Source organism: Canis lupus, chromosome 2, assembly GCF_011100685.1.
Source record: "Canis lupus familiaris isolate Mischka breed German Shepherd chromosome 2, alternate assembly UU_Cfam_GSD_1.0, whole genome shotgun sequence".
NCBI lineage: Eukaryota > Metazoa > Chordata > Mammalia > Carnivora > Canidae > Canis > Canis lupus.
In genome coordinates this window covers 39,848,928-39,868,050 of record NC_049223.1, presented here as the reverse complement: position 1 = coordinate 39,868,050, position 19,123 = coordinate 39,848,928, and the positions used below count along the sequence as shown (strand labels likewise).

The 19,123-nt window shown below is 35.4% G+C and overlaps 1 protein-coding gene and 1 long non-coding RNA gene across 5 annotated transcripts in view; one reads left to right on the top strand and one right to left on the bottom strand.

The window, feature by feature from the left end:
• The window catches only part of RBM27 (RNA binding motif protein 27), a 74,874-nt gene that overhangs the window by 13,310 nt on the left and 42,441 nt on the right, over positions 1 to 19,123 (bottom strand). For all 4 annotated transcript variants that reach the window (XM_038530519.1, XM_038530520.1, XM_038530522.1 and 1 more), the window contains 9 exons: positions 18,895 to 19,039; positions 17,922 to 18,075; positions 14,906 to 15,202; positions 13,241 to 13,381; positions 7,197 to 7,316; positions 6,250 to 6,324; positions 5,944 to 6,108; positions 4,390 to 4,494; positions 4,070 to 4,261 (listed from right to left, as the gene is read on the bottom strand). In XM_038530519.1, coding sequence (XP_038386447.1) covers positions 4,070 to 4,261; positions 4,390 to 4,494; positions 5,944 to 6,108; positions 6,250 to 6,324; positions 7,197 to 7,316; positions 13,241 to 13,381; positions 14,906 to 15,202; positions 17,922 to 18,075; positions 18,895 to 19,039 — 1,394 coding nt within the window. The remainder of the gene's footprint in view (positions 1 to 4,069; positions 4,262 to 4,389; positions 4,495 to 5,943; positions 6,109 to 6,249; positions 6,325 to 7,196; positions 7,317 to 13,240; positions 13,382 to 14,905; positions 15,203 to 17,921; positions 18,076 to 18,894; positions 19,040 to 19,123) is intronic.
• Positions 9,730 to 15,330, top strand: LOC111092098. Its single transcript, XR_005355501.1, has 3 exons — positions 9,730 to 9,863; positions 13,207 to 13,275; positions 15,089 to 15,330. It is a non-coding gene; the product is annotated as an uncharacterized LOC111092098 (long non-coding RNA).

Below are 19,123 nucleotides of genomic sequence, written 5' to 3'. Positions count from 1 at the left end.
TTCACATTTCCCAAGTTATTCATGTTTTACTTGCAGCCAAACACATCCTGAGAAGCATGATTACTTTCATAATCTAATCAGGAAGAAGAAAAAAAAGTTCCACCTTCTATCATTGAGTCCAGTAGCTAAAACACACTACCACAGTTCAAAAATCTTGTAGTTGATTAATGCATACTATTTGAAAATGCCTAAGGGCAGTTCAAGTATTCCCAACATTTAGTATAAGTAACTCTTCTGTTGAAACTCAACAAACCTCTCTTTAATCAGGGGCAAAGGAATGTACCTTAGCTCTTGTCCTGTCTGTGCCCTCAAGCAAGGCTCTAGGACTTAAAACTTTCATCTTCTGACCTAAAGTTTAATATTAAATACTTAGAGGGAATTCTTCATAAAGGTCTTTAATATCCTCAGATCTCTGTCAAATGAAAGATATATATAAGAACTCTTTCTTTAAAAAAGTTCTTTCCAGACTCATTGATTTTACCCTTAAAATACATAAAATTCTATTTTTTTTAAATTTTTTAAATTTTTTAAATTTTTATTTATTTATGATAGTCACACACACACATACACACACACAGAGAGAGAGAGAGAGAGAGGGGCAGAGACATAGGCAGAGGGAGAAGCAGGCTCCATGCACCGGAAGCCCGACGTGGGACTTGATCCTGGGTCTCCAGGATCGCGCCCTGGGCCAAAGGCAGCCGATAAACCGCTGCGCCACCCAGGGATCCCTAAAATTCTATTTATATGCTATATAATACTATTTCATATTTTTTAACTTAACTACTTAACATATAAAGTAATACGATATCACATACCAGGGATCTTTGCAAACTACAGTCATGAGGCTAAATGTGGCCCAGCACCTTGTTTTTGATGGCCTGTGAGCTAAGAATGGTTTTCATGTTTTTAAAAGGTTATTAAACGTGGTAAAGGAGAGAGGCGTCTGGGTGGCTCAATAGGTTAAGCACGTGCCTTGGCTCAAGTCGTGATCGCAGGGTCCTGGGATCCAGTCCAACATCAGGCTCCCTGTTCACAGAGGAGTCTGTTTCTTCCTCTCCCTCTGCCCCTCCACCCCCATTTGTATGCACTCTCTGTCGTGGTCTCTAATAAATAAAATCTTAAAAAAAAAAAAAAAGAACCACTAATATTTCATCCTAAACGTAAATGTGATGTTAAAAAGTCTGACTTAGGGGCACCTGGGTGGCTCAGTCCGTTGGACGTCTGCCTCCAGCTTAGAACATGGTCCCAGGGTCCCAGGATCAAGTCCCACATCAGCCTCCCTGTTCAGTGGGCAGTCTGCTTCTCTCTCTGCTCCTCACCTTGTTTGTGCTTTCTCTCTGTCTCTCAAATAAAGAAAGAAAACTTCCATTAAAAAAAGAAAAGTCTGACTAAAAAGTAATATAGGTTCACTTGGAAGGCATAGAAAATAGGTCTTCACAAAGAAAAACATGAAAATCCAACTTGAATTCTGTCAACCCAGAAACAAAAATTTAATGGACTTTTATTCAAAGTTTATGTATAATCTTGTATCCTATCTTTTTTAACCTAAAGGTCAATCCTGAGAATTTTCTCATTGTTCTTTAAAAACGTTTTCAAAAAAATAAAAAATGAAAAAATAAAAACGTTTTCAATAGCAGCAAAATGCCACCGAGCATTTAGATTGTTCCCTTTTTACTATTACACGGGGTGCTATACTTAGCATCCTTACAGCTCTTATTTGCATACAACCATTAATTTCTTTATGATAAATTCTTAGAAGATTACTGGATACAAGAATAGACTGGAGGACACCAGAATGAGGTCCTCATACTGCAAAAGAGCTTCACTAAAACCCATCTTACCATCTTTTCATACAGACGTGGTTCATTCACAATCATTAAGGACAGTAAAAGAATAATGAAAATAACTATTTTACCTTTGCCTTCCTTTGTGGGATATAAAACACCTCAAGGAAGAGTTACCCTTTACATTTGCTAAATCTATTTACAATTCTGTCTAGGCACATAGATTTCTGTAGTTCTTTCAAAGAAAACATACTACACTGCCTCAAGCATCTGTTACTAAGGTGTATTTCTAGCCTAACAGCACTCTATCAAAACAAACAAATAACAAAACACCATCAAAACTGATGGCAATGTTTCCCTGAAGTTACCTCACCTGCACTGGCTTTGTTTGCTCCTTCCCCAAATGTCGGGACATGCCCCTTTCCACAAACCAGATGCCATATTTCAGACTTATCAAATATATGTCCACGAAAATTGGTTATTGGATGCTCCACAATGATTCTACTTATGAGAAGGGAAGACATGCATGTGACCATGAGTTGTGGGCTAAAACTTAAAAACATCTACATGTAGTCTTCAGTGACCCTCAGGATATAATATGCAGCCTCCTACCTAACAAAGAAGACCTCGTTGTTGGAACTACAACTTGCTGCAAATTCAAATTTACCACAATTCTGCTTCAAGTACTGCCTCACCTGAAGTGAGGCTAGGTGTAAAGGCCCAACTTATTTGGCAAGCAGATATTAATTTTATATGCTCAACATTAAAAGACAAAAATCAACATTCACCCAGCCTCAAGAATACCCTACACATATGTGGTGCTCCTCTCCATATTTTACTCCTCAAGGAAGTGACTTTAAAGCTAATCTCCCACTTTATAAAAAAATATGTAATAGTGGTCAGACTGGTGAAAGAAAATGGCTTGAGTGGTCACCCAAGAGTACAGCCAACATAGCTCTCATATCTGGATACTGTAACAACCCACAGTTCTCTAAACATCAAAGTGAAAAAGGATTAAGGGGCATCAAACTAAATAAGAAAAAAAACATAGAAAAAAAAAAAGAAAAGAAAAAACATAGAGGGAAGTCTTGCTCTTTAAGATTTCCTTCACCATCTTTAACAGGTTAATAGGGCTGAAAATGGGGGTACCTCTCAGTCAGTTGAGCAACCAACTCTTGATTTCAGCTCAGGTCATGGTCTTAGGGTTGAGGGATCAAGCCCTGCATCGGACTGCACACTGAACATGGAAGTCTGCTTGAGATTCTCTCTCTCCCTCTGCCCTATCCCCCACTCACACTCATTTGCTCACTCTCTAAAAAAATATAAAATAAGATAAAATAAATAGGGCTGAAAATATCTTCTCTCAAAAATGTTGTTTGAAGAGTAAGGATCCCAGATGTTAACAGTCAACTCTGAGTATTTTTGTCTTGGTTCTGCCATTTACTAACTGTATGATCTTGGTTGATTCACTTTTAAGTTTTAAACTTACTTAATTTATTTAAAGATTTTATTTATTTATTCAGAGACACAGAGAGGCAGTGATACAGGCAGAGGGAGAAGCAGGCTCTCCATAGGGAGCTCCCTATGGGGAGCCCGATACAGGACTCGATCCCAGGACCCTGGAATCACGACTTGAACCAAAGGCAGACACTCAACCACTTAGCCACCTACGCATCCCTAAGTTTTAAACTTTAGTTTTTCTCATCGGTACACATGGGATTTCACATGCACTTTATATAGTTATTTAAGATTAAATGAGATCATGTATGAAAATGCTCTAGCACAAGTAACAGTACTTACTGAATGAATGAGTGGAAAGAGGATATACTCTGTTTAAGGAGCAAATTAAAGACAGTTATCTGTAATAAATCTCAATTTGCATGTTTATCTAAAAGTGGTTGCCACTGTACACAGAATAAAACGATACATGTCTCTTATCCTAATAAATTCTTCCTTTGAATTCTGCCTTCATCCCAGATTATTTTTATTTACTGACTATAAACACCTGGTAAACCATGAAATAACCTTAAACAAACAAACAGAAAATTCAAATATTTGCTTTGGAACAACTTGTCAATAGAAATGCATTTATGTGGAGTTATGGAATTACAAAGCCTTCGCTGCTTCTTGACCTTCAAATGTATTAATAAGAATTTGCTAATTCCCAATTTTTACAACTTGATTTCCTAATCTACAAAACATTTAATATGTATACAGAATGCAGCCAGAAAATGCAGACTACAGTGCTTTTATATAGTTGGCATCTGTCTACTTTAAAAACTTACTGAGAAATGTTGAAGTAATTCATCTTTCTCCTCCTCAATGAATCCTCCAACTGTTAGTGCTTTGGGGCGGTGGTCCACCACCATGTGATTCAGTGAGCCCCTTCCTCTTCCTCCACGGCCTCTGCCTCTTCCTCGACCTTGAGAGGACATGGTCTTTCCTCGACCCACCGGTAAAATACCTAATCGTGCAGCCTGAACAACAACAAAAGGTAGAATATAATATATGCTGTCAGACTGAACCCTAGAAAAGACAGGAAGAATATAGGTATTTATTTGAGATGTTAAATGTAGTGGGGTCAGGGACTCCTCTTAACTCTCACCTCAACCTGTAACTGACTGAGTTTTTTCCGTAACTCTGTTGTGTCTTCTCCTGAGGATAGCCTCTTGTGAAGATCCAGCTCAGTATCTAATAGTTCTTTCTGAGCCTTTGGAAAAATTAAGAGTAAAAATGTATTCATTAAAAGAAAAAAAAATGCATTTGTTAGATAACGTCTAAGATCTTATTCAGAATATTATGCTTATGTAATGACACACATCTTTTTTGGCAAAATGACAATAAGAGGATGCAATAAACCTGAGTGTTTTAGGGAAGGTTAACTGTGCAAAAATACAAAGAGAGTATACTGACATTAGTAGAAATAATAAGCAGTATTACTGCTTCAGATGACCTAAAAATCAGACCTTGGAGAGTCAACTGAGAAGAGGGAGAATAATTTTCTAATAATAAAGAGTCATAAATGAAACACAATCGGGCAAAATAAATTACATAGGTAATACTCATTAATGGTACAAATAGATAATAGCCACATAATTGCTTTCCGATTTGAACCCTACAACTACTGCCACTTTTTTTGGGTGTGAGGGATAACCTATATGTCTTCAGATAGCATGACTGTGAAGAGACTTTTTCCCTTCAAATATTAACTTTTTTTTTTTTTTTTAATTTTTTTTTATTTATTTATGACAGTCACACACACAGAGAGAGAGAGAGAGAGGCAGGCAGAGACATAGGCAGAGGGAGAAGCAGGCTCCATGCACCAGGAGCCCGACGTGGGATTCGATCCCAGGTCTCCAGGATCGCGCCCTGGGCCAAAGGCAGGCGCCAAACCGCTGCGCCACCCAGGGATCCCAAATATTAACTTTTAAAATGTGTATATGCTGCTTCTATAATTAGGAAAATTTTCAATAAAAATATTTTTTCAAAGCAATTTTGATGAAATATTTTACATCCCTCTGGTGAGAGAGCCACAATTTCAAATGTATTATATATAATGTACATAAAAATTTGCATTCTATATATCTGATAAATTTATTATTCCAAGTTATCAAAAGGCCAGAAAATAATCCAAAATTCCCTAAAGAGCTGTAGTATAATGGAACCACTGCATATGGTTCCAGAGCAAGTACTCTCTAAGGAAACAAATGGCAATTAATGAAATTAGACTTAAGTGGATCTAGAAATTCTGATTCTTTTTTTCAACAGAATGCCACATTTTTACCATATTAAAGCCAATGGTATCTTTTGAATATTAAAAGAGATGGTTCCACTATACCATAATATTAGAAAAACAATTCATGAAACAGGAAAATACACTTTTTTTTTGCCATCACTCTAGCAATTTCATCTTCAGGAAGTTAAAAAAAAAAAAATCTTTGTTCAAAGAGAGTATTAGCACCTCTTTCAAAGAGAGTACATAGCATACAGAGGAACATTTAAAAAAAATTGTTACTCTGTCGCCCCATTAGACTATTAGCTACCTAAGGGCTCCAATGTACTTTCTTTTTTTTTTTTTTTTTCCAATGTACTTTCAAAGAGCCAAGCACATAACAGATGTTCAACAACCCTATGCTGAATGGAAAATGCAAATAGATACCTCTGTTTTTGTCTTTACTTTAGATGGTGTGGAGACTGCAGAAGATGTTTTTAATTCATCTTTCAATTGTGAAATCTTTTCTCCAAGCTCTTTTAGAGTCTTCATTATGTTTGCTCTCTCTTCTGGTTTCATGTTTTTGTTCTTTTCTAGCTTAGATATTAGCATCTATAAAATAAACAGAAGAAAGTAAAACCATGCTTAGTAAATTTTAATATAAATAACCTTTATAAACTTTACTATGAAGGTATCTTTGTAAAATCCATTGTATCCATCTTCCAGCAAGCAAATAATGAGTTCTTATCTTACCTTCTGGCATTCTATTTGTTTTTCTAGCACTTCTTGTCTCTTTTTCCTCATATCTTGTTGTAGCTTCATTGCTTCCTATACGAACAGATTAAAAAAATTAGTAATGGATATTGCCAACATTTGCATACATTTGTTAAAAGACCAACTCATTTCTTCAGGGTCATTCCTATGTTGTGTACGAAAAATTCTGCTCCGAATCAAAAAATAGCTGAAACCAGAGACAAAAACCTTTAAATACATTTATTTACTTGAATGACGTAAATGTATTTATAAAGAATACCTGTTTTTCCTTGCCAATGTAATAAGCCAATCCTTATTTTTCATGTTTCAAGTTTAAAAATGTGAAATAAAGCTAGAGGACAGAAGTCATAGCAAATTCTATGGATTTTTACCAGGAAAATATTGTATCTCACCCCTCTCTGTTAATCTCCAATTATACTGAGACCATACAAACATACATTTTATTTGAAAAACTCTTATATGAGTTTAAATCTAAAAAGTGAATGAAACTTCACTTTTAATAATAATAGTAATAATGAAACTCAGAAGTGAATCATATGAATAACAAGTACATAAATGTTATACTTTATGTGAAATATTGTCTAACTTACAAAGCAAGAGAGGATTTAAAAGAGGAAATAATGAAGTTAAACTGTCTGCTTCCTGATCTTGGAGAAAAAAACCAAAACAGGTCAACTCAGTATTATTTATTTTTATATCAGAAAAATTCTTTCCTTGTGTTTGATATAGCTACTGAAAGGGAACCACTAAATACATTTTTGTCTGTTCATCTTTTTTTTTCAAATGTACACTGTACCAAAAAGCAGCTAAATAAACATTATAATGTGGTTCCATAACAACATGAACTATCCAAATGTGCTAACATAATCACTTAAGAATTCAATGGGTCAGTTCCTCTTTAAGGAGATTAGAATCAAGGCTGTTACCTGCTTCTTTTTAAGAACTTCTTGAACATCATGAGATTTAGAACCTGAACAAAGTTTCGAAGGTGTCTTTAAGTTTGAGGAGCTGTAAATCATTTTTGGATGGCCTGGAGCTGAAAATATCTAGGAAACACATATAAAATCAAATTTTAGAACATATAAAATCAAATTTTAGAAAAGCTTTAATTTTTTAGAAAGGCTGCAAGTATTTGTATTTTTTTAGGAGTTATACATTTTTTTACATTAAAAACTTCATTTATAAAACTAGCTTTTTATGTATACATAAATCCAATTGTCACTCAAATGCAAAAACAAATTAATTTTAGCAATAATGTTGTGTTTCAGGATATGATCACATTATTCCTCTTCTAGTTACATTTTTTTAATTAAGAGAAAAAGAATGTGGCCCCTTATATCTAGGAGCAGCCAGCCAACTACCCAGAGTCAGTCCTTATATGTCCTCCTGTTAAACAAAAACAATTTCATAAAAAAATCTCCAACAAGGCCACTCTTGAGACCAGGATGGGTCAAGGCATAAACAAGACCACAAGATCACTCCATAATCATGACTGAAGAGACAAAAAAAGAGGAATCCTGTCTAAACAGTAAAACTGACTAAATCTCTCTCTAACCCGGCTAACAGGGATGACTGTAGCTTCTTTACCAGTTATAGCTCTAGCCTCATCCTAGTTTTCCGTCCTTTTAGGTTAAGGCTAATTAAGACATCTGATCACAGAATTACTGGTTTCCTTAAACCCTCCTCCAAATCAACTAACTCAGGATTAAGGTACTTTGTAATCATAATATTATTATATTTAATCAAGTGCTATATGAGTTTATAATCAAACCTACAACAAGCAGTTAGCTCACAGATCTGAGTAAAGTACTGGCCATCTCTACTGTGCTAGTTTTGTTATTTAGATTGCTTTCTCCTTCTGAACAGACCGTTCTCCAGTTAGTCTTCCCTTAAGGCACAGCAGAACTACATGATACAGTACTATCTCTCTGGTTCAAGTCTTTCCTAACACACTCTCCTCTTTTATTTTTTAACTGACTTTAAATATGTGATATAAAAAAAATATGTGATATAAGGGGCACAATATATAATATTGAGAAATTCACAGAAAATTCAATTGTGTGAATTCTATCATTAAATATCCATAATAAAATACAAAACTTCTCTCAAACAATAGTTAATTGTCCTCAAAATTAAGCTACTTTAACTACACAAGCATCTCTGAAATACTGTAGGAACACTACACAGCTGAAATTCATATTATTTACTAACATACAAATGGCAATACCTACAATTTACTGAGCACTTAGTATGTATTAAGTACTCTTGTTCCATGCTTTATGAATATGAAATTTTTCAATCCCCACAGCAACTCAATTTATAGAAAAGGAAATCAATACTCTTGAGTTATCTAATATATCCAGTAAGAGGCAGGTCAAGTCAGTCACGTCTGTCTGACTTCCAAATCTATAATGTCTTTGTTTTGGTATCTTTTTATAATGGAATTTTTGAAACAAAAGAGTTATATTACCAATTTGATGTATCCATCACCAAGCACCAACAGTTATCAGGACATAAAATATAGTAGTTCCCCCTTATCTACAGTTTGGATTTCCACGGTTTCAGTTACCAGAGGTCAAGTGCGGTCTAGAAATAGATAACCTTCATCTGGCTCATCAGAAGGTCATGGGTAACCTAATACTACATCATAATGCTTGTATCATTCACTTCACTTTACCTCATTATGTAGGCATTTTATCATGTCACATCATCACATGAACAAGGATGAGTATCGTACAATGTTTTGAGAATGACCTCTCATTTATTAAAGCATATTGTTGTAAATGTTCCATTTTATTATTGTTGTTTTTCCTTTCATTGTGCCTAATTTATAAGTTAAACTTTATTATGGGCAGGTATATACAGGAAAAAAGATAGTACACATAGGGTTTGGTATTATCTATGGTGTCAAGCATCCACTGTGGATCTCGGAAAATATCCCCCGCAGATAAGGGGAGACTATATAATCTTGTTTTACTTAAATCCCCAACTCCACACTCATACCAAACACCACGTTGTTTTATCTGTAAATATTACAGTTGTACCTTTAAAAGATAACGCCCCCTTCCTTTTGTAAATATAACCCCGTACCATCATCACACTTAAAAGATAGTAACTACTTAATATGATTAGATATTCACATTCTAAACATTTCTTATCACTTGAATTGGGATCTATACAGTCCATCTACTGTCACTGGTTGTATTTCTTTTAAGTCTCCTTTAATACCATTTCATTCCCCCCGTCTTTTTTTTTTTTTCAAATTGTTTATTGAAGAAACCACATCACTCATCGTGCAATATTTGCCACAGAATTCTAGAATACCCTGGTAACATGTTCCACTGTCCTTTGAATTTCCTTTAAATTTGTGAATAGATCTAGAGCCTTTATGACTACAGCTCATTCTCTGACAGGATTCCAGAATCTTTGACAACTTCCATTTTCTGGTTGGATAAAATATTCCAGGGTCATCTAGAACACTGTTAGACCCAGATCTGGGGTTCTTTCCTCAAGAACCCTTGGCTCCTCTGAGTGCTTGGGAGGGGGCAAGGGGTCATTACCCTTGGACTGATTATTACTTCTAGACCTTTTCAGTGAGTAGAATTTAAGAAATGTCTTAGAGCTTTTTATTGCTTATTTGTTTTTTAAGATAAAACAGTATCTGAAATTGTTATCAATACAGTTGATCCTTAAATAACTCAAGATTGACCCCACCCCCACCCCACAGTACAAAAATACACATATTTAACTTTTGACTCCTCTAAAACTTAATAGCCTACTGTTGACCAGAAGCCTTACTGATAAAATAAACAACACATACTTGGTATATCATATAACTGTATTCTTACGATAATAAGCTATAGAAAAGAAAATGTTTCTTTAATACATTTACAGTAATTTACTGTACTAATCTTAAAAATCTATGTTTAAAAGGAGCAGGTGTCCACTGACGGATGGATAAAGAAGATGTGGTATTATGTATAAAGCAGAGTATTACTCAGTCATCAAAAAGAATGAAATCTTGCCATTGGCAATGATGTGGCTAGAACTAGAATGTATTATGCTAAACAAATTCAGTCAGAGAAAGACAACCATATGATTTTACTCATGTGGAATTGAAGAAACAAACAGATAAATGGAGGGGACAGCAAGGGAAAATAAAATAATCTAAAAACAAAGAGGGAGACAAATCATAAGAGGGTCTTAACTACAGAGAACAAACTGAGGGTTGCTGGAGGGGAGGGAGGTGAGTAGTGTGGGGTAATTGGGTGATTGGCATTAAGGAGGGCACTTGGTATAATAAGTAACAGGTGTTATATGCAACTGATAAATCACTAAAGTCTACCTCGAGGGTGTGTAGATGGCTCAGTAAGTTAAGTGTCTACCTTTGGCTCAAGTCATGGTCCCAAAGTCCTACTCTACTCCCTCTACTGCTCCCTCCCCCATGCTCTTTTGCACTCTCTCAAATAAATAAAATCTTTAAAATTCTACCCTGAAATTAATAGTAGATTATGTTAACTAACTTGAATTTAAATAAAACCATAAATAAATAAATTGATTGACTGATCCATGTTCATGTGGACCTGGCACAATTCAAACCACGAATGTTCAAGGATCAACCATACTTTGAATTCAAAGCAGACTACGGTGTTTTTACCTTATCTCATCTATTGTATGCCTCTTTTCAACTGCACTAAATATATCAGTTGTCATTGACAATATTAATTCTTCATTTGATTTACCCTACAATGCTCACAAACTAGTTTCAGAATACCAACACTGCCAGAATCATGATTACTGAAAAATACTTTTTTTTTTTTTTTTGAAGAAAAATACTTTTTAAAATTGCTTTTTGGGGCTCCCCGGCAGGGAGCCTGCTTCTCCCTCTGCCTATGTTTCTGTCTCTCCTGAATAAATAAATAAAAATCTTTAGAGAAATAGAATTGCTTTTTGTGGGGCGCCTTGTGGTATAGCTTATCAAGCATTCACTCTTGGTTTCAGCTTAGGTTGTGATCTCAGGGTCATTGGAATTCAGCCCCAAGTCAGGCTCTAGGCTCAGTGTAGAGGGTGCTTGGATTTCTCTCTTCCTCTCTCTACCCCTCCCCCACACATTTCTTTCTCTTTCTCAAATATATTTTTTTAAAGATTTTATTTATTTATTCATGGGGGCGGGGGTGGCAGGCACATTCAAAAGGGAGAAGCAGGCTCCATGCAGGGAACCCGATGTGGGACTCAATCCCAGGACTCCAGGATCAGGCCCTGGGCTGAAGGCGGTGCTAAACTGCTGAGCCACCCAGGCTGCCCTAAATGAATCTTTTTTAAAAAATTGCTTTTTGCCTCAGGCTTCATCTCATTAGGAATATAGTCAAATAACTGTGTTTTTAAAGTACTCTCTAAGCAAACATGAATTCGTTTCACTTGTCTTTTTAATTTTTAGAGATTATTTTTTTCATTTTATCTTTTAAGTATATTTCACCATTTATATGGTTCCAAGACAAATCTACAAAGCGAGACATAGTCAAAGTTGTCTAGTTTTTTCGGTCCCTGCTGTAAACACCAAGATTTAAGTTTTAGGAATTAAAAGATTTTTTAAAATTAATTTTAGGAATTTTCATTTCTTCTAATTAGCAAATACATTATATGCAATCATTGGCCCTACTTGCTTACACTGACAGTTGCTGACTATACATGTTTTGTTCCATTTTACCTTTTTTTTACCTAATATATCCTGATGATCACCTCAAGGTACATAAGAAAATATTCTTCATTTCATTCTAAAGTTGCATATACACTGTTCTATGGATGTATTACTACTACATTTTACTAGTCCCCTACTGACAGACATCTGGGCTGTTTCCAGTCTTTTGCTATTAAAAAGAGTCTACAATTACCAGCTTTATACATACATTTTTTCATAGTTTGACAAATGTACTTTTAGCATACATTCTGAAAAGGAGGGTTACTGGTTTAGAATAAATGCATACATAATTGTGAGACTTTGCCAAATTTGCTTTCATCGGGGTTGTACAATTTAGCATTTCCATTGGCATCTAAATCTCAGATCTTTTTGGAAATTATCTTAATTATTATGTAACTTTAAAAATGGATCTAATTTTATCTTTTCTATAGGGCTATTCAGTTATCTAAACACCATTTATCAAAAAGTCTGTAGTTTCCCCACTGACCTAAGATACTGTTTTGACATCTAATAAATTCCTATTTGCAAGTGAGTCTTTTCTTCTGTTCCACTGGTTTCTCCAAGCGCCAGTCTCAACTGACTTGGTTATACAAACTTCATAATATTTTTTAATGTCTAGTAGGGCTAGTCTTCTCCCTTACTCTCTTTCAGAATTTTCCAGGCTCTCTTTGAAATAATCACCATTGTGGAAAGTCACTATGCAGATAAATTCCTCAACATAAAAAAACTACTTAAAAGGGACGCCTGGGTGGCTCAGCAATTGAGCACCTGCCTTTGGCCCAGGGCATGATCCTGGAATCCAGGGATCGAGTCCTGCATCGGGCTCCCTGCAGGGAGCCTGCTTCTCCCTCTGCCTGTGTCTCTGCTTCTCTCTGTGTCTCTCATGAATAAATAAATAAAATCTTAAAAAAAAAAATTTCAAAGTTTGACTTCTGATTATGACAGAATCTTCATTATGTTCTTACTTAGGAAAAGAAACGGACTAAGAAAGACATTTATCTATTAATAAATGGTTAAAATTCTCAAATTCCTACTTAGCTTTAACAGGGAAAAAATTTAATTAGCCAGTTTTGGGCAGAATCCTGGAAATTAGCGAAGTATACCTGCCACACTTAGGTTAGCAGTCACATTTATCTTTAATAAAGAAGTAAGACATAAAAAAAAAAAAAAAAAAAGAAGTAAGACATTACAAATTTGGATGACTATCAATTTCTTAATTTCTCTGTGTCACTGAACAGCTTTAGATATATTTGAGGATGCGGAAATGCATACCTGGCAATCCTCTCCAGCACCACCTGACTGATTCAGTAAGTGTGATGTATCACTCTGGTTACCACTTGTATGTCCAAGACGATGTTTAACAGGAACTTTGTTAAGAACGTAGGCGCCTGATGTCTGTGGTTTACTCATCATCTGCACACACAAAATAAACACGCATGTGATAAAAGTTTTTAAAATGCTCATACAAATTCAGGTAGTGATTAGCCTGGGGAAGAAAATAAAGAATTGAGAAGGGAGGGTGCTTCAATTATCTGTTAAGGTTTTCTTTTTTTAAGTTGTAGACATATAAATGACTGCTATTATCTATACTTTAATGGATGTCTAAAAACTGTCTTAACATAATACATGATATATGTACATATACTCAGATAAAATTTCTGATAATATTTTAAATGTTCCCTTTAAGGGATTTGGGGGTTTTAACTGCTAGTAGCTTATATCAATATGGACACACCAAAAATCAATGCAACCCTGGACTCCATTAACAGAATAGGGTCTAATAGATCACAAAGGTGACAGTACCACCTTTATACAACATTTGACCAACATCTACAGAAGCATTTGCCTTTGGGCTCTATCATGAAGTGGGACATAGACAAAAGAAATTCAGGCTTACATGCAAATAAAAAGGATGATGACTGGAGTTAAGACTATGTACAGTAAAAAAAATCCCTTTTAAAAATCTGAATGCAGGGCAACTGGGTGGCTCAGTCTGTTAAAACAGCTGCCTTTGGCTCAGGTCATAATCCCAGAGTCCCAGGATCAAGCTCTGTGTAGTTAAGCTCTCTGCTTGGCAGAGAGTCTGCTTTTTTCTCTGCCCCTCCCTGCTGCTCTCTCTCTCACATCCTATCTCTCAAATAAATAAAAATCTTTAAAATAAATTAAAAACTCTGAATGTATTTAGTTGAAACAAGAGAACACCTAGGAAAAGGTTATCATTATCATCAATGTTAGAATGGCTCTAGTGAATAGTAATTTGTTTATTCTTTCCTCCCTTCATCTATTCATTCAAGAATATTGTGAGCAATATATGCCAGGCATTGTTTTAGGCACAGAACAGAATGCATAAAAGAAACAAAATTCCCATTTTCTTGGAGCTTATATTTCAGTTTTAAAAGCTTTTTAGAAGAGTTTTCTACATGGAAAAATTAAGACAAAAGAGTGGATACAAGGATGACTGATTCTAACACAAAACAAAGGAAAAGTTAAGATTCAGAGTTGTTTGGAAGTGGATAGTTATTACATTTTAGTGTTGAGAAGAATCACTAGAGTATTTTTTTAAACATGTAGATTTATGGGCCTCATATCTAGAGACTGATTGTTTAAGTTTGGGGAGATAAGGCCCAGGAATTTGTACTCAGGTACTTAATTCCAGGAGAACAGCACTTATCAAACTTTATAGTTCATAAAAATCACCTGGAGAGCTTATTAAAAAACCGATGCTTAGGCCCCAACCACAGTGATTCTGACTAAGGTGGGGTGAGGTCCATGAAACTGCATATCTAGTAAGTTCTCAGGAGATGAGATGCTTCTGGTCTGCAGATCAAACTGAGTGGCTTTCCTATAGGAGACCTAAGGATCGCAAACTGAGAAATGATATTCTAGATAGAGGATGGGACTACAGGACCTCTCATTGCCTGTGAACCAGTGGATTACCTTCTGGATACCCCCATGTACTGTGGAGGGAGGAGACTGGGCCACCAGCACCTGCTGTTGATGAAGGTGCTGTGGCAGATGATGGTGCTGCTGTGAAAGGTGACTAAGTGTTTGCTGTTGTTGCAGGAGTAGCTGTGTTGGAGACTGTAATGCTGACTGCTCATTATTTTCTCTATGCCACAGAACTCGAATGAATCGGTTGTTTAGAACTGCTTCAGTGCTGGAAATGGCTTTCCTGGCCTCCTCATTGGTAAGATACTGGATGAGGGCTGCCTCTGGATCTCCCTTAAAAGCAACCTGTAAGAAAAAACAAAAGCATCAACAATTGGGACACCTGGGTGGCTCAGCGGTTGAGTGTCGGCCTTTGGCTCAGGGCGTGATCCCAGGATCTGGGATTGAGTCCTCCATCAGGCTTCTTGCAGGAAGCCTGCTTCTCTCTCTGCCTGTGTCTCTGCCTCTCTCTCTCTCTCTCCCCCCCTCTCTGTGTCTCTCATGAATAAATACAATTTTAAAAAAAAAAAAAAAAAAGCAAGTAAATTATTGGTAAAGAATTCAGAATCATGGAGTGACTGAGTGGCTCAGTTGATTAAGTGTCTATCTTCAGCTCAGGTCATGATCCCAGGGTCCTGGGATCAAGCCCTGCATGGGGCTCCCGGATCAGTGGGGAGCCCGCTTCTCCCTCTCACTCTGTCTGCCTCTCTCCTTGCTTGTGTTCGCTCTCTCTGTCAAATAAACAAAATCTTTTAAAAATAAAAAATAATTCAGAAGTAGAAAACAGCCTGCTGAAATCCATTCTGAATGCTTTATAAAATTCTCTATCTCTCTAAAATATAATATGCATACTTTCTAAAATTATATCTAAAAGAGTATTAGACTATTCAATAAATAATCCTAGTAATGTTACCTAACCACTTGGGGAAAAGTTGTTAGATCCCTCTTGGATATCTTACATTCAAATAAACTCCAGACAAAGAAACTACTTCACAACAACAACAACAACAAAAAAACAATAAAAACACGGGAAAAAAAAAAGGTAGATATCTGTATAATCTGTTTGGAAAATCTTTTTATGCATACCTGTAAAAGTAGGATCCATAGAGACAAAGAGCAGTTAAGTTTTACCACATAAAATTTTACAATCTGTCAGTCCAAATACGCCCTAAACTAAATGATGAATGGAAAAAATATTTTTTATATATATGATAAGCAATGGCTTGGAAAAGCACTACTGTAAATGCCTTCATAAAAAATGGGCAAAGACAACAGGCATATCCAAAAAAATCCCTGCAAAAGATCTATACACACTTGAATCCTATTTTAAAAAGTATAAATTAAAACAAGCAAAATTTTTCACTTATGAAACTGGCTAAAAAAATGTTAATGGATTCATATTACACTGTTGATGAGCTTCACACAGTGCATTTCAGAGTATTAATTGGCACAACCTTTTTGGAGAACAATTTGGCAGCTCAAATTAAGAGTCCTAAAATTCCCTTTAATTCAGCAATGCATCATAAAAAAAATAATGAAACGTTCAGAACAAGGAGGTTCACCACAGCATTGTTTTTATATAAAGTAACAGAAAGAAGAGAAATTCCCAACAACAAAAAACAGTAAATAAATTATGGCCTATCGCTACCCCTTTCCCAAATTTTTACATTGAAATCCTAACCAAATGTAGTGTGACTACATTTGGAAACAGAGCTTTTAGGAAGTAATTAAGGTTAAATGAGGTCATATCGGTGGGGCCCTAGTCAGATGGTACCCAAGGCCTTATAGAAAGAGAAAGATCTCTCTACCCTTCCACAATTCGAGGACACAGCAAGAAAGTGACCATCTGCAAAGCAGAAGGAAAATCCTCATCAGGAACCAAACTGGCCACCTTGACTTTGGACTTTGCCCAAAATTTTTGTTGTTTAAACCACCCAGTCCCTGGTATGTGTTATGGAAACTGGAGGAGTCTCATCTACCAAGCTACATTAAGCCATCTTTTTTTTCTAAATGCCATAAACAATAACGACCTAGGAAACATGTAAGAGAAGAAAGGTAGTCAGAGACATACGGAATGATTTTGTCTTTTGTGTGTAGATTACGTTTATTTTTTTTTTTTTTTAGATGTTTTAAAAGAGAACATGGATATATGTGCATATGTGTTCTTCCATATAAACAAACACAGGTCTTTTCATTAAAGTATTAGTAATTGTTACTGCAAAGTGGTGAGATCTAGGTGATTTGGTTTTGTCACTTTTGTTGAATATATATCAAATTATGTATAAAATTAAACATGTACTACATTCAGGGACAAAAGACTGCTTAAAAATCTCTCCAAAAATATCTTTCAAAAAGAATATTTTGGTTGAGTTCTTTGAAACATCAAATTTCCTACCACTACTTTCTTAAACTCAGTTATATAAATCGTATTTTAGTTTGATGACAACACTAACCATCAGGGTGACTGACTGAAAGTAAAATTAATGAAACCTCAAGTACTGTCAATTACAGCGTAACATCCAACCACAAATTCATAAAGTGGAATATCTAGCAAGCAGAATACAAAAGCTACAATTTATGAAATATTAGAAAATATGTTACACTGCATAAAATTCTCAAGATTAGAACCATCCTTAGCCAATTACTACTTGACTACAATAGAAGGGAAGAGTCATTCAGCAAACAAAATTACAATCTTAGAAATTACCAAAAATCTCACCTACCTAGTTAGAATACTAAAGCAGATTAAGGAGTCATTTGTCCAGAAATAGCATCATAAACACAAATATACTAACTAGCCTCTGTGTCTTTCAGTAAGAAGTTGTGGATAAGAAACAAATCAATTAAAAAAAACAAATTCAGCCTAACAATTTCATCATAAAGTTAGGTATAGAGCTATATAGTGGAGCCTAAAACACTTAGCAGAGATAATCAGACTAATTACTGGCTCATTTAAGCCAAGTGAACTGATTTTCAAAGATGCATAAAACAACATTAATTCTGTCACCAACCTAGCCACATTTACCTGGATGTTTACAATAGTTCCAAATTTGCTGAAATGTTCATTGAGCTTGGTAATGTTGTTCAATTCCTGAGGGATTTTCTTGACTTCTAATTTGGTGTTTGTATACTGATTCTTTCTCAAAAATCCTGGTTTACTCTGACTGTTATTTCCTTGCCTGAAAAGAATATTAATAGATATTGATTAATTCTCCCACCTTATGCCTAGACGTGAGACAAATCAACAAATAATTTTTTACATGTATTAAAATGTCATCTGTAAGACATTCTTATATTCTTTAGAAATTACTATTTAATTTTCACATCATCCTTGTTACATGGGAACAGAACAAGTAGAAAGAAAGAAGACTGAATGGCAAAATACTGCAAAATGAAAGAGGCCCAAATGAGACTAAAAATCATATGTTAGGGGGGCCCAGTTGGCTCAGTCAGTTAGGTGTCTGCAATCAGTCAGGTCATGATCCCAGAGTTCTGTGATCAAACCCAGCATCAGGCTCCCTGTCAGCAAGGAGTCTCCTTCTCCTTCTGCCCCTCACCCCATTTGTGCTCTCTCTCTCTCACTCTCTCTCAAATAAATAGAACCTTGAAAAAAAAAATCATATGCTAAAAAGATACACTACAACTACCAAGGAGTCTAACTTTAAAGGAAAGAACATCACTGTTTTTATGGTGTGTTCCTCAACTTATGCAAAAGTACGTAATTTTTTCTTCTTTTCTATTCATTTCCAGTGTCTTGATAATTCTTAATATTGGGCTAGACCTATGTATAATAAATATAAATTACTAATATCTACTATTGATACTGTTCACTCTTCCATTTTTAAGATGTTTTAATGATGCTTCTGGGAACCCTAACTTTGAGACACATAGTTTGAAAATCACTGATTAATGACAACTCTTAATTTTACAAATTTACTAATGCACACAAAAATAACAGAAACACCAATCAGATGTTACTAAGTAGCAAATTATCTTACTTTCCCAGCCAAGGTTTCTTTGTGAGTGGCCCTTCCAAACCACTTATAGCTCTTTTCCGGCTATCTGGTTCAAGAACTACTCTGGTTATGTTGCTATTAATTGAAACAGGAACTGGCGGTTCAGTCTGGATGACAATGTTAGCAGCTGTTGAAAACAAAAATTAACATTACTAACAATGTAGTATTTGAGGAATTTCAAATGATTAAAATATTTAACCTAAAAGCTAAA